Source organism: Oncorhynchus gorbuscha, linkage group LG12 (assembly GCF_021184085.1).
Source record: "Oncorhynchus gorbuscha isolate QuinsamMale2020 ecotype Even-year linkage group LG12, OgorEven_v1.0, whole genome shotgun sequence".
NCBI classification, from domain to species: Eukaryota; Metazoa; Chordata; class Actinopteri; order Salmoniformes; family Salmonidae; genus Oncorhynchus; species Oncorhynchus gorbuscha.
Genome location: NC_060184.1, coordinates 66,162,431 through 66,183,471, shown reverse-complemented (window position 1 = coordinate 66,183,471; position 21,041 = coordinate 66,162,431). Strand labels below are relative to the sequence as shown.

The following is a 21,041-nucleotide window of genomic DNA, read 5'->3' as shown; positions in this document are numbered from 1 at the left end:
AGGTAAAAAAGAAAAATACAAGCATTTGTTGAATATTCAAACTGATCTTTGTTTTCCCTGTAGCCTATAACCTTGCTTTCTTTTATGTGTGCATTTCATTAGATTCCTGTACAACCATTAATGCTAGAGTGTGTGCATGGGAAATAAAACATGTTTTTTTATGGGAGGACATCTTTCACGCACACACACACACACACACACACACACACACACACACACACACACACACACACACACACACACACACACACACACACACACACACACACACACACACACACACACACACACACACACATACAGAGCCACAAGGAGTTCCTATAAGCACCCTCGTGTGTGTGGTCATCTCGCACCATGAGGAGGAGATCTGTCATCTTAGACCAACAGTATTTTTCTCTCCCTCTGAGCACAACATTGTGCCTCAGCCTGACTTTGTTTATAATTTGTTAAGTGAAATGTTGGGGTTGGGACAGGTGAAGTTGGAAAGTCATTCATCTCTACCTTGCCTCCCTTCCCTCCCGTGTAACTAGCCAGAGGGGATGTGTGTGTGTGTGTGTGTGTGTGTGTGTTTTGTGTGTGTGTGTGTGTGTGTGTGTGTGTGTGTGTGTGTGTGTGTGTGTGTGTGTGTGTGTGTGTGTGTGTGTGTGTGTGTGTGTGTGTGTGTGTGTGCGCGTGCGCGTGCGTGTGCCAGCCCTAGCCAGAGCAGACGTTTCAAGCAGGGTGACAGATTGGCTAGACGATTGCTTTTAACAAGCCAGAAAGAAAGTAGGGCAAAAATACTAATGTCTTTCCCCAAAGGCTGCTATCCTACTCTTTATACACACTCTCTTTCCAGACAACTGGATAGAATGTGTGTGTGTGTGTGTGTGTGTGTGTGTGTGTGTGTGTGTGTGTGTGTGTGTGTGTGTGTGTGTGTGTGTGTGTGTGTGTGTGTGTGTGTGTGTGTGTGTGTGTGTGTGTGTGTGTGTGTGTGTGTGTGTGCGTGCGTGTGTGTGTGCGTGTGTGTGTATAAATGCCATTCAATGTATTTTTGCATTCCCGCATGTGGGGGGCAGGGGTTGTATTTGTATGCACTTGAAAATGACTGAAGGTTTTAGTAGACTGATTAGTTCATGGGCTCCATATATTTATACCCCTGATTCACAGTATATTTTGAATTCACCCCCTGTATTGTCTGTCATGTTGCAGGATACCCTTCAGATTAAGGTTTTTACTTTTGGAGGATTAAACCCCCATCGGACAGACAGCTGGTGTACTGTGAGTGTGTGTGTGTGTGTTGGTTTTGGGGGGCATGGATTATGATTCACTGTTGCTGTGTGTGGCTCCTAAGACTCCAACACAATCTATATATATATATATATATATATATATATATATATATATATATATATATATATATATATATATATATTATTTATTTTATTTATTTAAATTTGACCCCTTTTTCTCCCCAATTTCGTGGTATCTAATTGTTTAGTAGCTTCTATCTTGTCTCATCGCCACAACTCCCGTACGGGCTCGGGAGAGACGAAGGTTGAAAGTCATGCGTCCTCCGATACACAACCCAACCAAGCCGCACTGCTTCTTAACACAGCGCCATCCAACCCGAAAGCCAGCCGCACCAATGTGTCGGAGGAAACACCGTGCACCTGGCAACCTTGGTTAGCACGCACTGCGCCCGGCCTGCCACAGGAGTCGCTGGTGCGCAATGAAACAAGGATTTCCCTACCGGCCAAACCCTCCCAAACCCGGACGACGCTAGGCCAATTGTGCGTCGCCCCACGGACCTCCCGGGCGCGGCCGGTTACGACAGAGCCTGGGCGCGAACCCAGAGTCTCTGGTGGCACAGCTGGCGCTGCAGTACAGCGCCCTTAACCACTGCGCCACCCGGGAGGCCCGACTCCAACACAATCATTAAGTTTGCCGATGGCACGACGGTAATAGGCCTGATTACCTCCTATAGGGAGGAGACCTGGCAGTGGGGTGCAAGGACAACAACCTCTCCCTCAACGTCAGCAAGACAAAGGAGCTGATCATGGACTACAAGAAACTTAGGGCAGAGCACGCCCCCATTCACATCGAAGGGGCTGTAGTGGAGCGGGTCGAGAGCATCAAGTTCCTCGGTGTCCACATCACTAAGGATCTACCATGATCCGAACACACCAATACATTTGTGAAGAGGGCACGACAAAGTCTATTCCCTTTCAGGAGCCCGAAAAGATCTGGCATGGGTCCTCAAGCATCACTGCTTGTTATGGCAACTGCTTGGCATCCGACCACAAGGAGCTACAGAGGGTAGTGCGTACGGCCCAGTACATGACTGGGGACGAGCTCCCTGCCATCCAGGACCTCTATACCAGGCGGTGTCAGAGGAAGACCCTAAAAATGGTCAAACTCTCCAGCCACCCAAATCATATACTGTTCTCTCTGCTACTGCATGGCAAGCGGTCCCAACGCATCAAGTCTGGAAGCAACAGGACCTTGAACATCTTCTACCCCAAAGCCATAATACTGGTAAATATTTAACCAAATAGCCAACTGGATTATCTGCATTGACCCTTTTTGCAGTAACTTTTTTGACTCCTCACATACTTTCTTCCTAGTTACAGAGTGCATTTGGAAAGTATTCAGACCCTTTGACTTTCCCCCCATTTTGTTACGTTTCTACCTTATTCTAAAATTGATGAAAACATTTTTTTTCATCAATCTACACCACAATACCCGATTATGACAAAGCAAAAACATTTTTTTTTAAATCTTTGCAAAATAAATACAGAAATATCACATTGACATAATTATTCAGACCCTTTACTCGGTACTTTGTTGAAGCACCTTTGTCGGCGATTACAATCTTGAGTCTTCGAGTCTTTTTGGGTATGATGCTACAAGCATGACTCACCTGTATTTGGGGAGTTTCTCCCAATCTTCTCTGCAGATCCTCTCAACCTCTGTCAGGTTGAATGGGGGGCATCGCTGCACAGCTATTTTCTGGTCTCTCCAGAGATGTTCGATCGGGTTCAAGTCCGGGCTCTGGCTGGGCCACTCAAGGACATTCAAAGACCTGTCCCAAAGCCACTCCGGCATTGTCTTGGCTGTGCGCTTAGGGTAGTTGTCCTGTTGGAAGGTGAACCTACGCCCCAGTCTGAGGTCCTGAGTGCTCTGGAGCAGGTTTTCATCAAGGATCACTCTGTACTTTGCCTCGTTCATCTTTACCTCGATCCTGACTAGTCTCTCAGTCCCTGCCAGTGAAAACATCCACACAGCATGATGCTGCCACCACCATGCTTCACCGTAGGGATGGTGCCAGGTTTCCTCCAGAAGTGACGCTTGGCATTCAGGCCAAAGAGTTCAATCTTGGTTTCATCAGACAAGACAATATTGTTTCTCATGGTCTGAGAGTTCTTTAGGTCCCTTTTGGCAAACTCCAAGCAGGCTGTCATGTGCCTTTTACTGAGGAGTGGCTTCCGTCTGGCTACTCTACCATAAAGGCCTGATTGATAGAGTGCTGCAGAGAGGGTTGTCCTTCTGGAAGGTATTCCCATCTCCACAGAGGAACTCTAGGGCTCTGTCAGATTGACCATTGGGTTCTTGGTAACCTCCCTGACCAAGACCCTTTCACCCACTGATTACTCAGTTTGGCCGGGAGGCCAGCTCTAGGAAAAGTCTTCTTCCATTTAAGCCACTGTGTTGTTGGAGCCTTCAATACTGCAGAATATTTTTGGTACCTTCCCCAGTTCTGTGCCTCTACACAATCATGTCTCGAAGTTCCACGGACAATTCCTTTGACCTCATGGTTTGGTTTTTGCTCTGACATGCACTGTCAACTGTGGGACCTTATCTAGACAGGTGTGTGCCTTTCCAAATCATGTCCAATCAATTGAATTTACCACAGGTGGACTCCAACAATGTCTCAAGGATGATCAATGGAAACAGGATGCACCTGAGTTCAATTTCGAATCTCATAGCAAAGGGTCTGAATACTTATGTAAAAAAGGTATTTTCTGTTTTCACTTTGGCATTATGGAGTATTGTGTTTAGATTGATGAGGACATTTTTTTATTTAATCACTTTTAGAATAATGCTGTAACGTAACAAAATGTGTAAAACGTCTTGGGGTCTGAATACTTTCTGAATTCACTGTATGTACATACCTTAATTACCTCATACTCCCCTGCAAGTTATCATTACTTGCTGTGTATTTATTATTACATGTTTTATTTTTCTATTATTTGTCAATTTTATTTTTCTCTACATTGTTGGGAAGGGCCCGTAAGTAAGTATTTTATTGTTAGTGAGCACCTGTTGTTTACGAAATATGTTACAATTCAAATTTGATTGAGGCACAGATCTAGGATTTATTCTCAGTACTGGATAGATGGACCTATAACCTAATAGTCATACCCGGCATATTGTTATTATATTTTATGTTGGTTCACCGATAGATGGCGCCATCACAGAGTCTATGGACCTTTTCCACCAGAGCAGGATATCTTGCTGTCAGATCCGGAGCTGTTGTTGACTATACACAAATCTGACCAGGAACTCTTGCGTTAGTTACTTTACTCAGTGAGTATGAATTTAGAACCTAAATACGACATACATAATTGTTCTACCAAAGTCACTTAGCTAGATGTGTTGAGAGTAAATGGCGATTGTAATGTGTTTGTGTATCTAAGCATGTGAGAGCAAACTCGGCATCTCTGTCCTTGCCGACTCCCGGTTTACCGAGGTAAAATTAGTTAATATTGAATATTCGTTTTTTTATTCACAATCGGGAAGATGGACAAATGTATTTTTATTTTTGGGGTCTTTCGATCTTCAATAGCTCTTACACAAAGCGTGCCATGACTATGAAAATGATCCTGTATATTCTGAATCAGGAAGGATAGAGAAAAATCTAAACAATTTGTAATTTGTCGTTGTTGTTGTGTTTGTTGATTATTTTACTCACTACATAATTTATTCTGTATAATGGGACCCTGTTGACACCATCTGTCTTTAACCATGTCACATGTAAAACCTCACAATATATTGACTGTTGTCATAGTATCTGCCTCTTTGTCACTTTCAGTTACCCTCAAATATTATTCAGAACTATTCCCACCACTCTTCATATTGCTGAGATGTAACTAACTGGTATGAAGCTGCCAATGGCTAACTGATCAAAAGTTCAGGTTGCAGATTAGAGATTAAATTATTTTGCAACGCTCAGATAAGCAATCAGTGTTGGGGTCAGAGGTTGTTAGAATGTTGGGAAACCTGTTCCTTTAACTTATTCCTCCTAGAGTCTGCCTCTTGGCTTGGCAGGTATGGTATGTTGTTGACATGTAATTGGGAGGAATTGCCTTAATAGTGAGAGTTTATGATAATGCTTTGTTACTTGTTTTCAAACTGTTGGGTGTCAGGCAATTATTTTGAAGGTTTGATGAACTCTGAAGAAATAAATAAATAAAGGAAGAAAGAATAGTATAAAGTGACTGTGTGTGTTTCTCTGTTCCAGTTGAGTACTTCTGCAGAAGAGACGGAACATCTGGATGATCATGGATGAATTCACTCCTTTAGACTGTCTGCTGCCTACAGGTACTGTATTCCCTCTCTCTCTCTGACAGACGCACTTAAAAAAAAAGAATAATATATATATATATATATATATTTCACCTTTATTTAACCAGGTAGGCTAGTTGAGAAGAAGTTCTCATTTACAACTGCGACCTGGCCAAGATAAAGCAAAGAAGTTCGTCACATATAACAACACAGAGTTACACATGGAATAAACAAACATACAGTCAATAATACAGTATAAAATAAGTATATATGCAGTGTGTGCAAAGGAGGTAAAATAAGGGAGGTAAGGCAATAAATAGGCCACACCGGTGAGGTAATTACAATATAGCAATTAAACACTGGAGTGATAGATGTGCAGAAGATGAATGTGCAAGTAGAGATATTGGGGTGCAAAGGAGCAAGATAAATAAATAAATACAGTATGGGGATGAGGTAGTTGGATGGGCTATTTACAGATGGGCTGTGATCTGTGAGCTGATCTGACAGCTGGTGCTTAAAGCTAGTGAGGGAGATATGAGTCTCCAGCTTCAGTGATTTTTGCAGTTCGTTCCAGTCATTGGCAGCAAAGAACTGGAAGGAAAAGCGGCCAAAGGAGGAATTGGCTTTGGCGATGACCAGTAAAATATACCTTCAGGGTTGGTGCTGCTATGGTGACCATTGACCTGAGATACAGCGGGGCTTTACCTAGCAAAGACTTGTAGATGACCTGGAGCCAGTGGGTTTGGCAACGAGTATGAAGCGATGAGCCAGCCAATGAGAGCATACAGGTCGCAGTGGTGGGTAGTATTTGGGGCTTTGGTGACAAAACGGATGGCACTGTGATGGACTGCATCCAATTTGTTGATTATTTGTGTTGGAGGCTATTTTGTAAATGACATCGCCGAAGTCGAGGATCGGTAGGAGGGTCAGTTTTATGAGGGTATGTTTGGCAGCATGCTTTGTTTGCGAAATAAGAAGCCGATTCGAGATTTAATGTGCTTAATGTGGGTCTGTAAGGAGAGTTTACAGTCTAACCAGACACCTAGGTATTTGTAGCTGTCCACATATTCTAAGTCAGAACCAACCAGAGTAGAGGTCGGCCGATTAATCGGAATTGCGGATTAATTAGGGCCGATTTCAAGTTTTCATAACAATCGGAAATCGGTATTTTTGGGCATTTGCCAATTTTTTTAAATGTATTTTTTTCCACCTTTATTTAATCTGTATTTAACTAGGCAAGTCGGTTAAGAACACATTCTTATTTTTAATGACGGCCTAGGAACAGTAGGTTAACTGCCTTGTTCAGGGGCAGAACGACAGATTTTCACCTTGTCAGCTCGGGGGACCCAATCTTGCAACCCTAACTAGTCCAACGCAATAACGACCTGCCTCTCTCTCGTTGCACTCGACAAGGAGTTACGCGAATGCAGTAAACCGATGTAAGTTGCTAGCTAGCTTTAAACTTATCTTATAAAAAACAATCAATCATAATCACTAGTTAACTACACATGGTTGATGATATTACTAGATATTATCTAGAATGTCCTGCGTTGCATATAATCTAACTGAGCATACAAGTATCTGACTGAGCGGTGGTAGGCAGAAGCAGGCGCGTAAACATTCATTCAAACAGCACTTTCGTGCGTTTTGCCAGCAGCTCTTCGTTGTGCGTCAAGCATTGTGCTGTTTATGACTTCAAGCCTATCAACTCCCAAGATGAGGCTCGTGTAACCAAAGTGAAATGGCTAGCTAGTTAGTGCGCGCTAATTGTCGTTGTGTTGCTGGTTCGATCCCAGGGGGGAGCGAGGAGAGGGACGGAAGCTATACTGTTACACTGGCAATACTAAAGTGCCTATAAGAACATCCAATATTCAAAGGTTAATGAAATACAAATGGTATAGAGGGAAATAGTCCTATAATTCCTATAATAACTACAACCTAAAACTTCTTACCTGTGAATATTGAAGACTCATGTTAAAGGGAACCACCAGCTTTCATATGTTCTCATGTTCTGAGCAAGGAACTGAAACGTTAGCTTTCTTACATGGCACATATTTGACATGGAACATATTGCACTTTTACTTTCTTCTCCAACACTTTGTTTTTGCATTATTTAAACCAAATTGAACATGTTTCATTATTTACTTGAGGCTAAATGGATTTTATTGATGTATTATATTAAGTTAAAATAAGTGTTCATTCAGAATTGTTGTAATTGTCATTATTACAAATAAATAAATAAAAATTGGCCGATTAATCGGTATCGGCTTTTATGGTCCTCCAATAATCGGTATTGGTGGTGAAAAATCATAATCGGTCGACTTCTAATCCAGAGTAGTGATGCTGGACGGGTGGGCAGGTGCAGGCAGCGATCGGTTGAAGCATGCATTTAGTTTTGAGAGCAGGAGAGTTGTATGGCATTGAAGCTCGTCCAAAGAAGACCTTAGAATGGCAGGGTAGGATAGATATAGGTCTGTAGCAGTTTGGGTCTAGAGTGTCTCCCCCTTTGAAGAGGGGGATGACCGCGGCAGCTTCCCAATCTTTGGGGATTTCAGTCAATACGAAAGAGAGGTTGAACAGGCTAGTAATGGGGGTTGCAACGATCTCGGCAAATAATTTTAGAATGAGAGGGTCCAGATTTGTAGCCGTAGAAAAATGCTATCGGTGGTGACAGTGTTTATCGGTGGTGACAGTGTTTATCGGTGGTGACAGTGTTTATCGGTGGTGACAGTGTTTCCTAGCCTCAGTGCAGTGGGCAGCTGGGAGGAGGTGCTCTTATTCTCCATAGACTTTACAGTGTCCCAGAACTCTTTTGAATTTGTGCTACAGGATGCAAATTTCTGTTTTGAAAAGCTAGCCTTAGCTTTTCTAACTGATTGTGTATATTGGTTCCTAACTTCTCTGAAAAGTTGCATATCACGGGGGCTATTTGATGATAATGCAGTACGCCACAGGATGTTTTTGTGCTGGTCAAGGGCAGACAGGTCTGGAGTGAACACAGGCACATACAGGAGTTTTTCACTGCATAATGCAGCCATTCAGTTTTTCCTCTTTGTTGTGGGCTATGTTGGGCATCATGCATTGAAGTAGCCTATCTAAACAATTCAGTGATTTGCCCTGCAGATATATTGTAGTAGATAACATAGAAAACTAACTCCTAAGACAATTCAGTGATTTGCCCTGCAGATATATTGTAGTAGATAACATAGAAAACTAACTCCTAAGACAATTCAGTGATTTGCCCTGCAAATATATTGTAGTAGATAACATAGAAAACTAACTCCTAAGACAATTCAGTGATTTGCCCTGCAGATATATTGTAGTAGATAACATAGAAAACTAACTCCTAAGACAATTCAGTGATTTGCCCTGCAAATATATTGTAGTAGATAACATAGAAATCTAACTCATAAGACAATTCACGGTAGCCAAAGTATTTTCCTATTACAGTAAGTGGGACTGAGTGTCTGAGTTGTTTAAACACCTCCAGCCCCTAGAGTTTCCCTGGGCTTTACTATTTTTACAGAGAGCAGAGCTCAAGGCAAAACAAGAGACACGCATCTATTAACATGGTCTGGAATAACTCTGACATGGTCCTGCACTTAACAGAGGGCTAAAATATCGCTGCTTTGTTCCCCCGGTAGTTTACACACATTCTATCCTTCCTTAGCCCACTCTCTTTCTGTGTTGGTTTTGAAATTCAGAATAGGGAGGAAAAGAGGGGCGATGAATTCACTGTTATCTACTGTTAATACACTGCCTAGAAGTGTGTGTGTGTGTGTTTGGGTTCGCGTGTGTGTGTGTGTGTGTGTGTGTGTGTGTGTGTGTGTGTGTGTGTGTGTGTGTGTGTGTGTGTGTGTGTGTGTGTGTGTGTGTGTGTGTGTGTGTGTGTGTGTGTGTGTGTGTGTGTGTGTGTGTGTGTGTGTGTTTGGGTTCGCGTGTTTGCGTTCGCGTGTGTGTGTTTGCGTTCGCGTGCGCTCGCTGTGCAAGTGAGTGCAGGCAAATTTGTTCCGAAACAGGCTTTTCATTCTGCTATATAAAGAAATATGAAGATATAATACCATATTCCAGACATCTGAGTGTGTTGGACATGTTGTTTGTGCTTGTAGAGAAAACTCACAGGTTTTGAAAACTCACAGGTTTTCTTGATCTCCCTTTCTTGATCCCCTCTCTTCTCCCTCTCCCTTTCTTGATCTCTCCCTTTCCTCCCCCTCCCTTTCTTGATCTCCCCCTCTCCCTTTCTTGATCTCCCCCTCTCCCTTTCTTGATCTCCCCCTCTCCCTTTCTTGATCTCCCCCTCTCCCTTTCTTGATCTCCCCTCTCCCTTTCTTGATCTCCCCCTCTCCCTTTCTTGATCTCCCCCTCTCCCTTTCTTGATCTCCCCTTGATCTCTCCCTTTCTTGATCTCCCCCTCTCCCTTTCTTGATCTCCCCCTCTCCCTTTCTTGATCTCCCCCTCTCCCTTTCTTGATCTCCCCCTCTCCCTTTCTTGATCTCCCCCTCTCCCTTTCTTGATCTCCCCCTCTCCATTTCTCCATTCCACTCATGAGTCAGACTCTTCTAACATGAGACTAGCTTAGTCCTGAGTGATTCATCGAAATGCTGGTTATTTTTTGTTTTTTAAACATCTAATTCACCTATGTAGGTTCAATTATTTGAATTCCATTTAGTTTTAGTTTTTTTCTTCTGTGAACTCAATGTGAACATTGCAGTTTCTCCAGAGATAAATCAGATCCAGACTGAACATTGCGATGTAGTACGGAGTTGTAGTTTCCAACTGGCCAATATTCTACCATAATCCATTGCTCATCTACTTGTCCAGTCTGTGCTTCTTTTACGCCTGCTACAGAAGAGGAAAGAATGCATGATGGTGAGGCGATATAGAGAGAACAGCTGTTGCTTTGCAAGTTATCTAAGTGACTCATAGTTGTTATTCAGCAGTCATAAAAATGACTTATTTATTTTTGAAGAACAACAAAACAGTGATTTTTTTCAGACAGCATAGGCAGCAGCTCTATAGAGATGAGGACTTGGAATGAAATAATGAAGTCATCAAATAAAACAAATGTCAAATACACAACTGAAATATTTTTATTAAATTCAAATAATGTTAATAAATTGTTAATAATTGATAAGCAGTAATGGGCAGTCACTACCATCATGAGACTTTTATTAATTAAAAATAATTGAAATCAATTAAAACTGTGATTATTTTGTAATAATCTAACCGAATCAGACCTAAAAAAACACTAATCGCTCAGCACTAGACTAGCGCTACATATTTATTACACGTAGGTATTCCATGAGGTGTATTAGGATCATATTATGAGTCCAGCATGCTAATTTATTAGGAGAATGTTCCATTGTATTCTAATGAACACAAATTCCCTTAGCACAGTCATTTGGGTTATATGATAATGTGTAAGTGACAGACGGCTATCTGCAATAAGACACTAAATGAGAGTTGATGAAAACAGCTTGGCTCTCTTGCTGTCAACAGATCCTCATTAAGAGGAGACATCAAAGTATATAGACTGTCAGACTGGATTGACGAGAGAGAGAGAGAGAGAGAGAGAGAGAGAGAGAGAGAGAGAGAGAGAGAGAGAGAGAGAGAGAGAGAGAGAGAGAGAGAGAGAGAGAGAGAGAGAGAGAGAGAGAGAGAGAGAGAGAGAGAGAGAGAGAGAGAGAGAGAGAGAGAGAGAGAGAGAGAGAGAGAGAGAGAGAGAGAGAGATTTCCTCAACCATAGTAGCTGACTTTTGTACCAGTGCCCATTTAAGAGTCCTTGAAATAACTATTCCGACTTTTTCAAAGTGTTTAAAAAATATATATAAAAACAAAGAACATAACAGTACGTACGACTGAAAAACAGAAAACAACAGTCCGCAGTAACAAAACTTGAAAGGTCATTGAAAAAATCCTCTCAACAGAAAGTACAAGTTTCCTTTGATAAAATGCCGGTAGTCCTTGAAATGACATTAGTCAAGAGATGATAGTGTAATAAAAAGCAAGGTATTTAAAAGCCTGTCACCAATAGACACCAATACATTACCTCCCAAAACAGTATTTCATGGGCCACTCCCCATTTGTAAAGCTGGCACCCATACACGTCCATCTGCCAGATGGTGAAGTGTGATTCATCACTCCAGAAATGCGTTTCCACTGCTCCAGAGTCCAATGGCGGTGAGCTTTACACCACTCCAGTTGACGCTTGCCATTGCACGTGGTGATCTTAGGCTTGTGTGCAGCTGCTCTGCCATGGAAACACATTTCATGAATCTCCTGATTAACAGTTCTTGTGCTGACGTTGCTTCCAGAGGCAGTTTGGAACTCGGAAGTGACTGTTGCAGACTATTTTTACGCTCCACGTGCTTCAGCACTCTGCGATACCAATCTGTGAGCTTGTGTGGCCAACCACTTCACGGCTGAACCGTTGTTGCTCCTAGACGTTTCCACTTCACAATAATAGCACTTACAGTTGACCGGGGCAGCTCTAGCAGGACAGATATTTGACAAACTGACTTGATGGGAAGGTGGCATCCTATGCCAGACCCACGTTGAAAGCCACTGAGCTCTTCAGTAAGCCATTGTACTGCCAATATTTGTTTATGGAGATTGCATGGCTATGTGCTTGATTTTATACACCTGTCAGCATTGGGTGTGGCTGAAATAGCCAAATCCACTCATTTGAAGGTGTGTCCACATACTTTTGTATATGTAGTGTATAAATACAAAGTTGTATCTTCACCTTTCACCAGGCTTTGTATCTGATCTCCTCACCACCGACAATGTTACAATCTCTAACTGCCTTCTATGAAAACGGACAAAGCATTATTAGTATGGTCTTCTTGTTGCCAGGGCAGTAGTCACAGGAGGTCTTGTTGCCTGGGCAGTAGTCACCGGTCTTCTTGTTGCCAGGGCAGAAGTCACAGGAGATGTTGTTGCCAGAGCAATAGTCACAAGACGTCTTGTTGCCTGGGCAGTAATCACCGGTCTTCCTGTTGCCAGGGCAGTAGTCACAGGAGGTCTTGTTGCCTGGGCAGTAGTTACCGGTCTTCTTGTTGCCAGGGCAGAAGTCACAGGAGATGTTGTTGCCAGAGCAATAGTCACAAGACGTCTTGTTGACTGGGCAGTAATCACCGGTCTTCCTGTTGCCAGGGCAGTAGTCACAGTAGGTGTTATTACCAGGGCAGTGGACACCGATGCAGTGGCTGTAGTGTTCTGTTTAGAAGTCTCCCTCCAGTGGAAATGGTTGAGCTGCAGGTTCCTCTGCTTCCGTTGGAAATGTGAAAGCTGCAGACAGGAATGGACACATTACCAATGAGGGTCAATAATAAATTGCTCTGGATAAGAGTGTCTGCTAAATGACTAAAATGTAATGTAAGAGTAACAGTGATGGGCACTGATCAATCTATCGATATTGGTTGCATATTTTTCTATTACTCTATCGATAAATATCGTGGTTAAACAAAAAAATACTACAACTGTATGAATGTTCATTTCCACAGCTCTTTCCAGACAACCATTTGTGGATTGGCAGGGCTCTACGCTGACCTTTTCTTACAAAGGAGCATGTGTGTGTGGCGCTTATGTTGAAAAATATAGGTGCATACAAAGTCATTTAGGAGCAAAATGAAAAGATATTTGAGATTATACATTTTTGAGGTAATAAAAGTTCTTAATTTTTCGAGGTGCACTGGTGCTCCTAAATTAAAATTCCAAGTCGCAAAATATATAATATGTACTGTATACTGAAAAAATATATAAACGTAACATGTAACAATTTCAAAGGTTTTGCTGAGTTACAGTTCATATAAGGAAATCTATGGATTTCACATGACCGGGCAAGGGCGCAGCCATGGGTGGGCCTGGGAGCGCATAGGATAACTTGGGAGCCAGCCCGACCGACCCGCTGGGGAGCCAGGCCCAGCCAATCAGAATGATTGGGCTTTATTACAGACAGAAATACTCCTCAGTACTTATGGAACATTTCTGGGATCTTTTATTTCAGCTGATGAAACATGGGACCAACACTTTACATGTCGTGTTTATATTTTTGTTCAGTGTATCTGCAAGTCAAATGCTTGCACTGTAAAATGCTGAATTGGCCATTTGGCCAGGTGTGAATTTTCTGACGGCTTAATCCTACCCACTCAATATGAATTCAATGGACGCCCAGACAAATGTGTGAATGTTTGCTTTTCTTTTCACTTGCATGCCTCAGTCCAGACAACTGTTTGCAGATAGGTTATAATGCCAGGTGTGAATGTTCGTGGTGTAGGACCTACCCAAAAAGTGTGAATTCAATGGGAAATCCATCCACCTTTATGGCCCATCATTTTTCAAATGTAAGAACAAATAGTTTGTGTTTTTAACTAATAAAAACATCACCATGTTAGGATTGTGTATTGGAGGTGAAGTCAGGTGCAGGAGAGCAGAGTGTAGTGAACAGGCGCACTTTTTATTCCGGTCAAAATGACAGCACAAAGTAACATAAAATGTGCCCAAAACACTGAAAATAGACAAAAAGTAATGCGCTAACAATATCCACAATATCAAAATACACGTAACACAAAAGACATGGGGAACAGAGGAATAAATCCATATGAATTGATTGGGGAATGAAAACCAGGTGGATACAGGAAAAATGGAGCGGCGATGGCTAGAAGACCGGTGACGTCGACCGCTGAACGCCGCCCGAACAACGAGAGGAGCCCTCTTCGGATGGCTAGAAAGCCGGTGACGTCGACCGCTGAACGCCGCCCGAACAACGAGAGGAGCCCTCTTCGGATGGCTAGAAAGCCGGTGACGTCGACCGCTGAACGCCGCCCGAACAAGGAGAGGAGCCCTCTTCGGATGGCGAAAGCCGGTGACGTCGACCGCTGAACGCCTGAACAAGGAGAGGAGCCCTCCGGAACAAGGAGACCGCTGAACGCCGCCCGAACAAGGAGAGGAGCCCACTTCGGCGGAAGTCGTGACACACCATGTGAAGATATTTGTAAATATATGTGTATATATTATAGGTACATTTAGTAGTTTTATCAGCAGTTTTTATTAGTTGTTTTAGCAGTAGTTTTTATTAATTGTAGCAGTAGTTTTTATTAGTTGTAGCAGTAGTTTTTATTAGTAGTAGTTATGTTAGTTGTATTAGTAGTTTTTATTAGTTGTTTTAGCAGTAGTTGTTATTAGTTGTAGCAGTAGTTTTATTAGTTGTAGCAGTAGTTTTTATTAGTTGTAGCAGTAGTTTTTATTAGTTGTAGCAGTAGTTTTTATTAGTTGTAGCAGTAGTTTTTATTAGTTGCAGCAGTAGCTGTAGTTTTTATTAGTTGTAGCAGTAGTTTTTATTAGTTGTAGCAGTAGTTTTTATTAGTTGTAGCAGTAGTTTTTATTAGTTGTAGTTGTAGCGGTAGTTTTAATTAGTTGTATTAGTAGTTTTTATTAGTTGTAGCAGTAGTTTTTATTAGTTGTAGCAGTAGTTTTTATTAGTTGTAGTTGTAGCGGTAGTTTTAATTAGTTGTATTAGTAGTTTTTATTAGTTGTATTAGTAGTTTTTATTAGTTGTAGCAGTAGTTTTTATTAGTTGTAGTTGTAGCGGTAGTTTTAATTAGTTGTATTAGTAGTTTTTATTAATTGTAGCAGTAGTTTTTATTAGTTGTAGCAGTAGTTTTTATTAGTAGTAGTTATGTTAGTTGTATTAGTAGTTTTTATTAGTTGTTTTAGCAGTAGTTGTTATTAGTTGTAGCAGTAGTTTTATTAGTTGTAGCAGTAGTTTTTATTAGTTGTAGCAGTAGTTTTTATTAGTTGTAGCAGTAGTTTTTATTAGTTGCAGCAGTAGCTGTAGTTTTTATTAGTTGTAGCAGTAGTTTTTATTAGTTGTAGCAGTAGTTTTATTAGTTGTAGCGGTAGTTTTAATTAGTTGTAGCAGTAGTTTTTATTAGTTGTAGCAGTAGTTTTTATTAGTTGTAGTTGTAGCGGTAGTTTTAATTAGTTGTATTAGTAGTTTTTATTAGTTGTATTAGTAGTTTTTATTAGTTGTAGCAGTAGTTTTTATTAGTTGTAGTTGTAGCGGTAGTTTTAATTAGTTGTATTAGTAGTTTTTATTAATTGTAGCAGTAGTTTTTATTAGTTGTAGCAGTAGTTTTTATTAGTAGTAGTTATGTTAGTTGTATTAGTAGTTTTTATTAGTTGTTTTAGCAGTAGTTGTTATTAGTTGTAGCAGTAGTTTTATTAGTTGTAGCAGTAGTTTTTATTAGTTGTAGCAGTAGTTTTTATTAGTTGCAGCAGTAGCTGTAGTTTTTATTAGTTGTAGCAGTAGTTTTTATTAGTTGTAGCAGTAGTTTTTATTAGTTGTAGCAGTAGTTTTTATTAGTTGTAGTTGTAGCGGTAGTTTTAATTAGTTGTATTAGTAGTTTTTATTAGTTGTAGCAGTAGTTTTTATTAGTTAGTTAGCGGTAGTTTTAATTAGTTGTATTAGTAGTTTTTATTAGTTGTAGCAGTAGTTTTTATTAGTTGTAGTTGTAGCGGTAGTTTTAATTAGTTGTATTAGTAGTTTTTATTAGTTGTATTAGTCGTTTTTATTAGTTGTAGCAGTAGTTTTTATTAGTTGTTGTCACGCCTTGGTCATTGTATTTTGTGTTTTTGTTATATGTTTGTGTTCCGTTCCTGTCCCGTCGGTTCCTTGTTTAGTATTTCACCATGTCGTGTTTTTCTGATCGCCCTGTCCTGTCGTGTTTTTGTAGGCCAGGGTGTGACATGGGTTTATATGTTGTTTTTCATATTGGGGTTTGTAGTATTTGGGATCTGGCTAATTAGGGGTGTTGTATAGGCTTGGCTGCCTGAGGCGATTCTCAATTGGAGTCAGGTGCTTATCGTTGTCTCTGATTGGGAACCATATTTAGGTAGCCTGAGTTCGCTTTGTATTTTGTGGGTGTTTGTACCTGTCTCTGTATAGTAGTCACCAGATAGGCTGTAATTAGTTTCACGTTTCGTTTGTTGTTTTTGTATTTCAGTTATTTCATGTACCGTTTTCATTCATTAAAGTCATGAGTAACCTACACGCTGCATTTCGGTCTGACTCTCTTCTTACAACAGACGAACGTCGTTACAGAAACACCCACCACTCACAGACCGAGCAGTGTGTAAACTGGCAGGAGCTAAAGGAGGACGTTATGGACAGCAGAAGCATGGAGTATACGACGTGGGAGGAAATCGACAGGTGGGCGGCCGACCCAGAGCGAGTGCAGGAGCCCGCCTGGGATTCCCTGCAGCAATGCGAAGAGGGCTATAGACGAATGGAGTCTAAAAGGAAAACACGGCGACGCAGAGCGCAAAACGAAAGTAACCCCCAAATATTTATTGGGGGAAAGCGCAGAGAGAGAGTGGCTGAGTCAGGAGTCAGACCTGAGCCTACTCTCCCTGTTAATCGTGAAGAGCAGTTGCAGTGGGAGAGGCTGCACCACTTGGAGAATTGGACATGGGAGGAGGAATTAGACGGTAAAGGACCTTGGGCTCAGCCTGGAGAATATCGCCGTCCCAAGGAAGAAATAGAAGCGACTAAAGCGGAGAGGCGTAGGTATGAGGAGGCAGCACGGCGACGCGGTTGGAAGCTGGAAATGCAGCCCCAAAAAATTATTGGGGGGTGGCTAGAAGGGAGAATAGTTATGCCAGGTAGGAGACCTGCGCATACTCCCTGTGCTCACCGTTGGGCTAGAGAGACCGGGCAGGCACCGTGTTACGCTATGGAGCGCACGGTGTTTCCAGTGCGGGTGCAGAGCCATGTGCGGCACATACCAGCCCTTCCTATTGGCCGGGCTAGAGTGGGCATCGAGCCAGGTAAGCTTGGGCAGGCTCGGTGCTCAAGAGCTCCAGTGCGCCTGCACGGTCCGGTCTATCCAGAGCCACCTCTACACACCAGTCCTCCGGTAGCAGCTCCCCGCACCAGGCTTCCTGTGCGTGTCCTCGCGCCAGTACCACCAGTTCCAGCACCACGCACCAGGCCTCCAGTGCGCCTCGCCTGTTCAGCGCAGCCAGCGCTTTTCTCCTCTCCTGCGCTGTTGGAGTCTCCCGCCTGTTTAGCACAGCCAGAGCCTTTCTCCTCTCCTGCGCTGCCGGAGTCTCCAGTCTGCCCAGCGCCGCCAGTGCTCCCAGTCGGCCCAGCGCGGCCAGTGCTCCCAGTCTGCCCAGCGCGGCCAGTGCTCCCAGTCTGCCCAGCTCCGCCAGTGCTCCCAGTCTGCCCAGCTCCGCCAGTGCTCCCAGTCTGCCCAGCGCCGCCAGTGCTCCCAGTCTGCCCAGTGCTCCCAGTCTGCCCAGCGCCGCCAGTGCTCCCAGTCTGCCCAGCGCCACCAGTCAGCCCAGCGCCGCCAGACAACCAGTCTCTTCCAGATCTCCCCGACAACCAGTCTCTTCCAGATCTCCCCGACAACCAGTCTCTTCTAGATCTGCCCGACAACCAGGATTTACCGGAGCCTACTACCTGCCTGAGCTTCATCTCAGTACTGGGCTTCCTCTCAGTACTGGGCTTCCTCTCAGTACTGGGCTTCCTCTCAGTACCGGGCTTCCTCTCAGTACCGGGCTTCCCCTCAGTCCCGGGCTTCCCCTCAGTCCCGGGCTTCCTCTCAGTCCCGGGCTTCCCCTCAGTCCCGGGCTTCCCCTCAATCCTGGGCTGCCTCTGTCCTGGGCTGCCCCTCTGTCCTGAGATGCCCCTCTGTCCTGAGATGCCCCTCTGTCCTGAGATGCCCCTCTGTCCTGAGATGCCCCTCTGTCCTGAGATGCCCCTCTGTCCTGAGCTGCCCCTCTGTCCCGAGCTGCCCCTCTGTCCCGAGCTGCCCCTCTATCACGAGCTGCTCCTCAGTTATGTGGGGATCAGGGTGAGGACTATTAGGCCATGGTCGGCGGAGAAGGTGGATTATCCCAGGACGCGAAGGGGAGGAAATAGGACATTTATGGAGTGGGGTCCACGTCCCGAGCCAGAACCGCCACCATGGACAGACGCCCACCCGGACCCTCCCTATGCTCTTGAGGTGCGTCCGGGAGTCCGCACCTTAGGGGGGGTTCTGTCACGCCTTGGTCATTGTATTTTGTGTTTTGTTATATGTTTGGGTAGGCCAGGGTGTGACATGGGTTTATATGTTGTTTTTCGTATTGGGGTTTGTAGTATTTGGGATCGCGGCTAATTAGGGGTGTTGTATAGTCTTGGCTGCCTGAGGCGATTCTCAATTGGAGTCAGGTGCTTATCGTTGTCTCTGATTGGGAACCGTATTTAGGTAGCCTGAGTTCACTTTGTATTTTGTGGGTGTTTGTACCTGTCTCTGTGTAGTAGTCACCAGATAGGCTGTAATTAGTTTCACGTTTCGTTTGTTGTTTTCGTATTTCAGTTATTTCATGTACCGTTTTCATTCATTAAAGTCATGAGTAACCTACACGCTGCATTTCGGTCTGACTCTCTTCTTACAACAGACGAACGTCGTTACAGTTGTAGCTGTAGTTTTTATTTGTTGTATTAGTTGGTGTAGCAGTAGTTTTTATTAGTTGCAGCAGTAGCTGTAGTTTTTATTAGTTGTGTTAGTAGGTGTAGCAGTAGTTTTTATTAGTTGTAGCTGTAGTTTTTATTAGTTGTAGCAGTAGTTTTTATTAGTTGTAGCAGTAGTTTTTATTAGTTGTAGCAGTAGTTTTTATTAGTTGTAGCAGTAGTTTTTATTAGTTGTAGTAGTAGTTTTTATTAGTTGTATTAGTAGGTGTAGCAGTAGTTTCTATTAGTTGTAGGCCTATTCGTAGTTGTACAACAACGTTTTTACGTTGTTTATGTACATTTTTATTATTATTTAATTGTTATTATTAGACAGTAGTTGCCATATTATTCTTCTTACTAAGTATTGTGTTGTTTTTTAAATGTTCTTTTGGACACCTAAAAACGAGATGGTGCATCTCAAGAGATGTCATCCTGCAAAACGACACCATTCTATATACTTTCGGCCCGTCATTGGACACTGTGCTATCTAACCTCCAAACGAGCTTCAATGTCATACAACACTCATTCCGTGGCCTCCAACTGCTCTTAAACGCTAGTAAAACCAAATGCATGCTTTTCAACCGATCGCTGCCTGCACCCGCATGCCCGACTAGCATCACCACCCTGGATGGTTCCGACCTTGAATATGTGGACATCTATAAGTACCTAGGTGTCTGGCTAGACTGCAAACTCTCCTTCCAGACTCATATCAAACATCTCCAATCGAAAATCAAATCAAGAGTCGGCTTTCTATTCCGCAACAAAGCCTCCTTCACTCACGCCACCAAGCTTACCCTAGTAAAACTGACTATCCTACCGATCCTCGACTTCGGCGATGTCATCTACAAAATGGCTTCCAACACTCTACTCAGCAAACTGGATGCAGTCTATCACAGTGCCATCCGTTTTGTCACTAAAGCACCTTATACCACCCACCACTGCGACTTGTATGCACTAGTCGGCTGGCCCTCGCTACATATTCGTCGCCAGACCCACTGGCTCCAGGTCATCTACAAGTCCATGCTAGGTAAAGCTCCGCCTTGCGAAATAGGAAGCCGATTCTAGATTTAATTTTGGATTGGAGATGCTTAATGTGAGTCTGGAAGGAGAGTTTATAGTCTAATCAGACACCTAGGTATTTGTAGTTGTCCACGTATTCTAAGTCAGAACCATCCAGAGTAGTGATACTGGACAGGCAGGTAGGTGCGGGCAGCGATCGGTTGAAGCATGCATTTAGTTTTGCTTGCATTTAAGAGCAGTTGTATGGAATTGAAGCTCGTCTGGAAGTTAGTTAACACAGTGTCCAAAGAAGGGACAGAAGTATACAGAATGGTATCGTCTGCGTAGAGGTGGATCAGAGAATCACCAGCAGCAAGAGCGACATCATTGATGTATACAGAGAAGAGACTCAGCCCGAGAATTGAACCCTGTGTCACCTCCATAGAGACTGCCAGAGGTCCGGACAACAGGCCCTCTGATTTGACATACTGAATCAGAGAAGTCGTTGGTGAACCAGGCGAGGCAATCATTTGAAAAACCAAGGCTGTTGAGTCTGCCGATAAGAATGTGGTGATTGAGTCGAAAGCCTTGGCCAGGTCGATGAATATGGCTGCACAGTATTGTCTCTTATCGATACCTTGAGCGTGGCTGAGGTGCACCCATGACCAGCTCTGAAACAAGATTACATAGCGGAGAAGATATGGTGGGATTTGAAATGGTCTGTCATCTGTTTGTTAATTTGGCTTTTCGAAGACCGTAGAAAGGCAGGGTAGGATAGATATAGGTCTGTAGCAGTTTGGGTCTAGAGTGTCTCCCCCTTTGAAGAGGGGGGATGACCGCGGCTGCTTTCCAATCTTTGGGAATCTCAGACGATATGAAACAATTTTGGCAGATAATTTTAGAAAGAGAGGGTCCAGATTGTCTAGCCCGGCTGATTTGTAGGGGTTCAGATTTTAATTTTTTTTAAATAAATGTTCACCCCTTTTTTTGTGGT

General features: G+C 43.1%; 1 protein-coding gene across 6 annotated transcripts in view; it reads left to right on the top strand.

The window, feature by feature from the left end:
* The first annotated feature begins 4,479 nt into the window (after positions 1-4,479).
* tpk1 (thiamin pyrophosphokinase 1) overlaps positions 4,480-21,041 on the top strand; it is an 84,085-nt gene continuing 67,523 nt past the window's right edge. For 2 of the 6 annotated variants that reach the window (XM_046292671.1, XM_046292669.1), the window contains exons 1-3: positions 4,485-4,566; positions 4,677-4,729; positions 5,501-5,580. In XM_046292671.1, the coding sequence (XP_046148627.1) occupies positions 5,535-5,580 (46 nt within the window). In that variant the 5' untranslated portion in view covers positions 4,485-4,566; positions 4,677-4,729; positions 5,501-5,534. Of the gene's footprint in view, positions 4,567-4,676; positions 4,730-5,286; positions 5,308-5,500; positions 5,581-21,041 lie in introns of those variants that run through there. The other 4 variants (XM_046292674.1, XM_046292672.1, XM_046292668.1 and 1 more) reach the window with 4 other exon arrangements.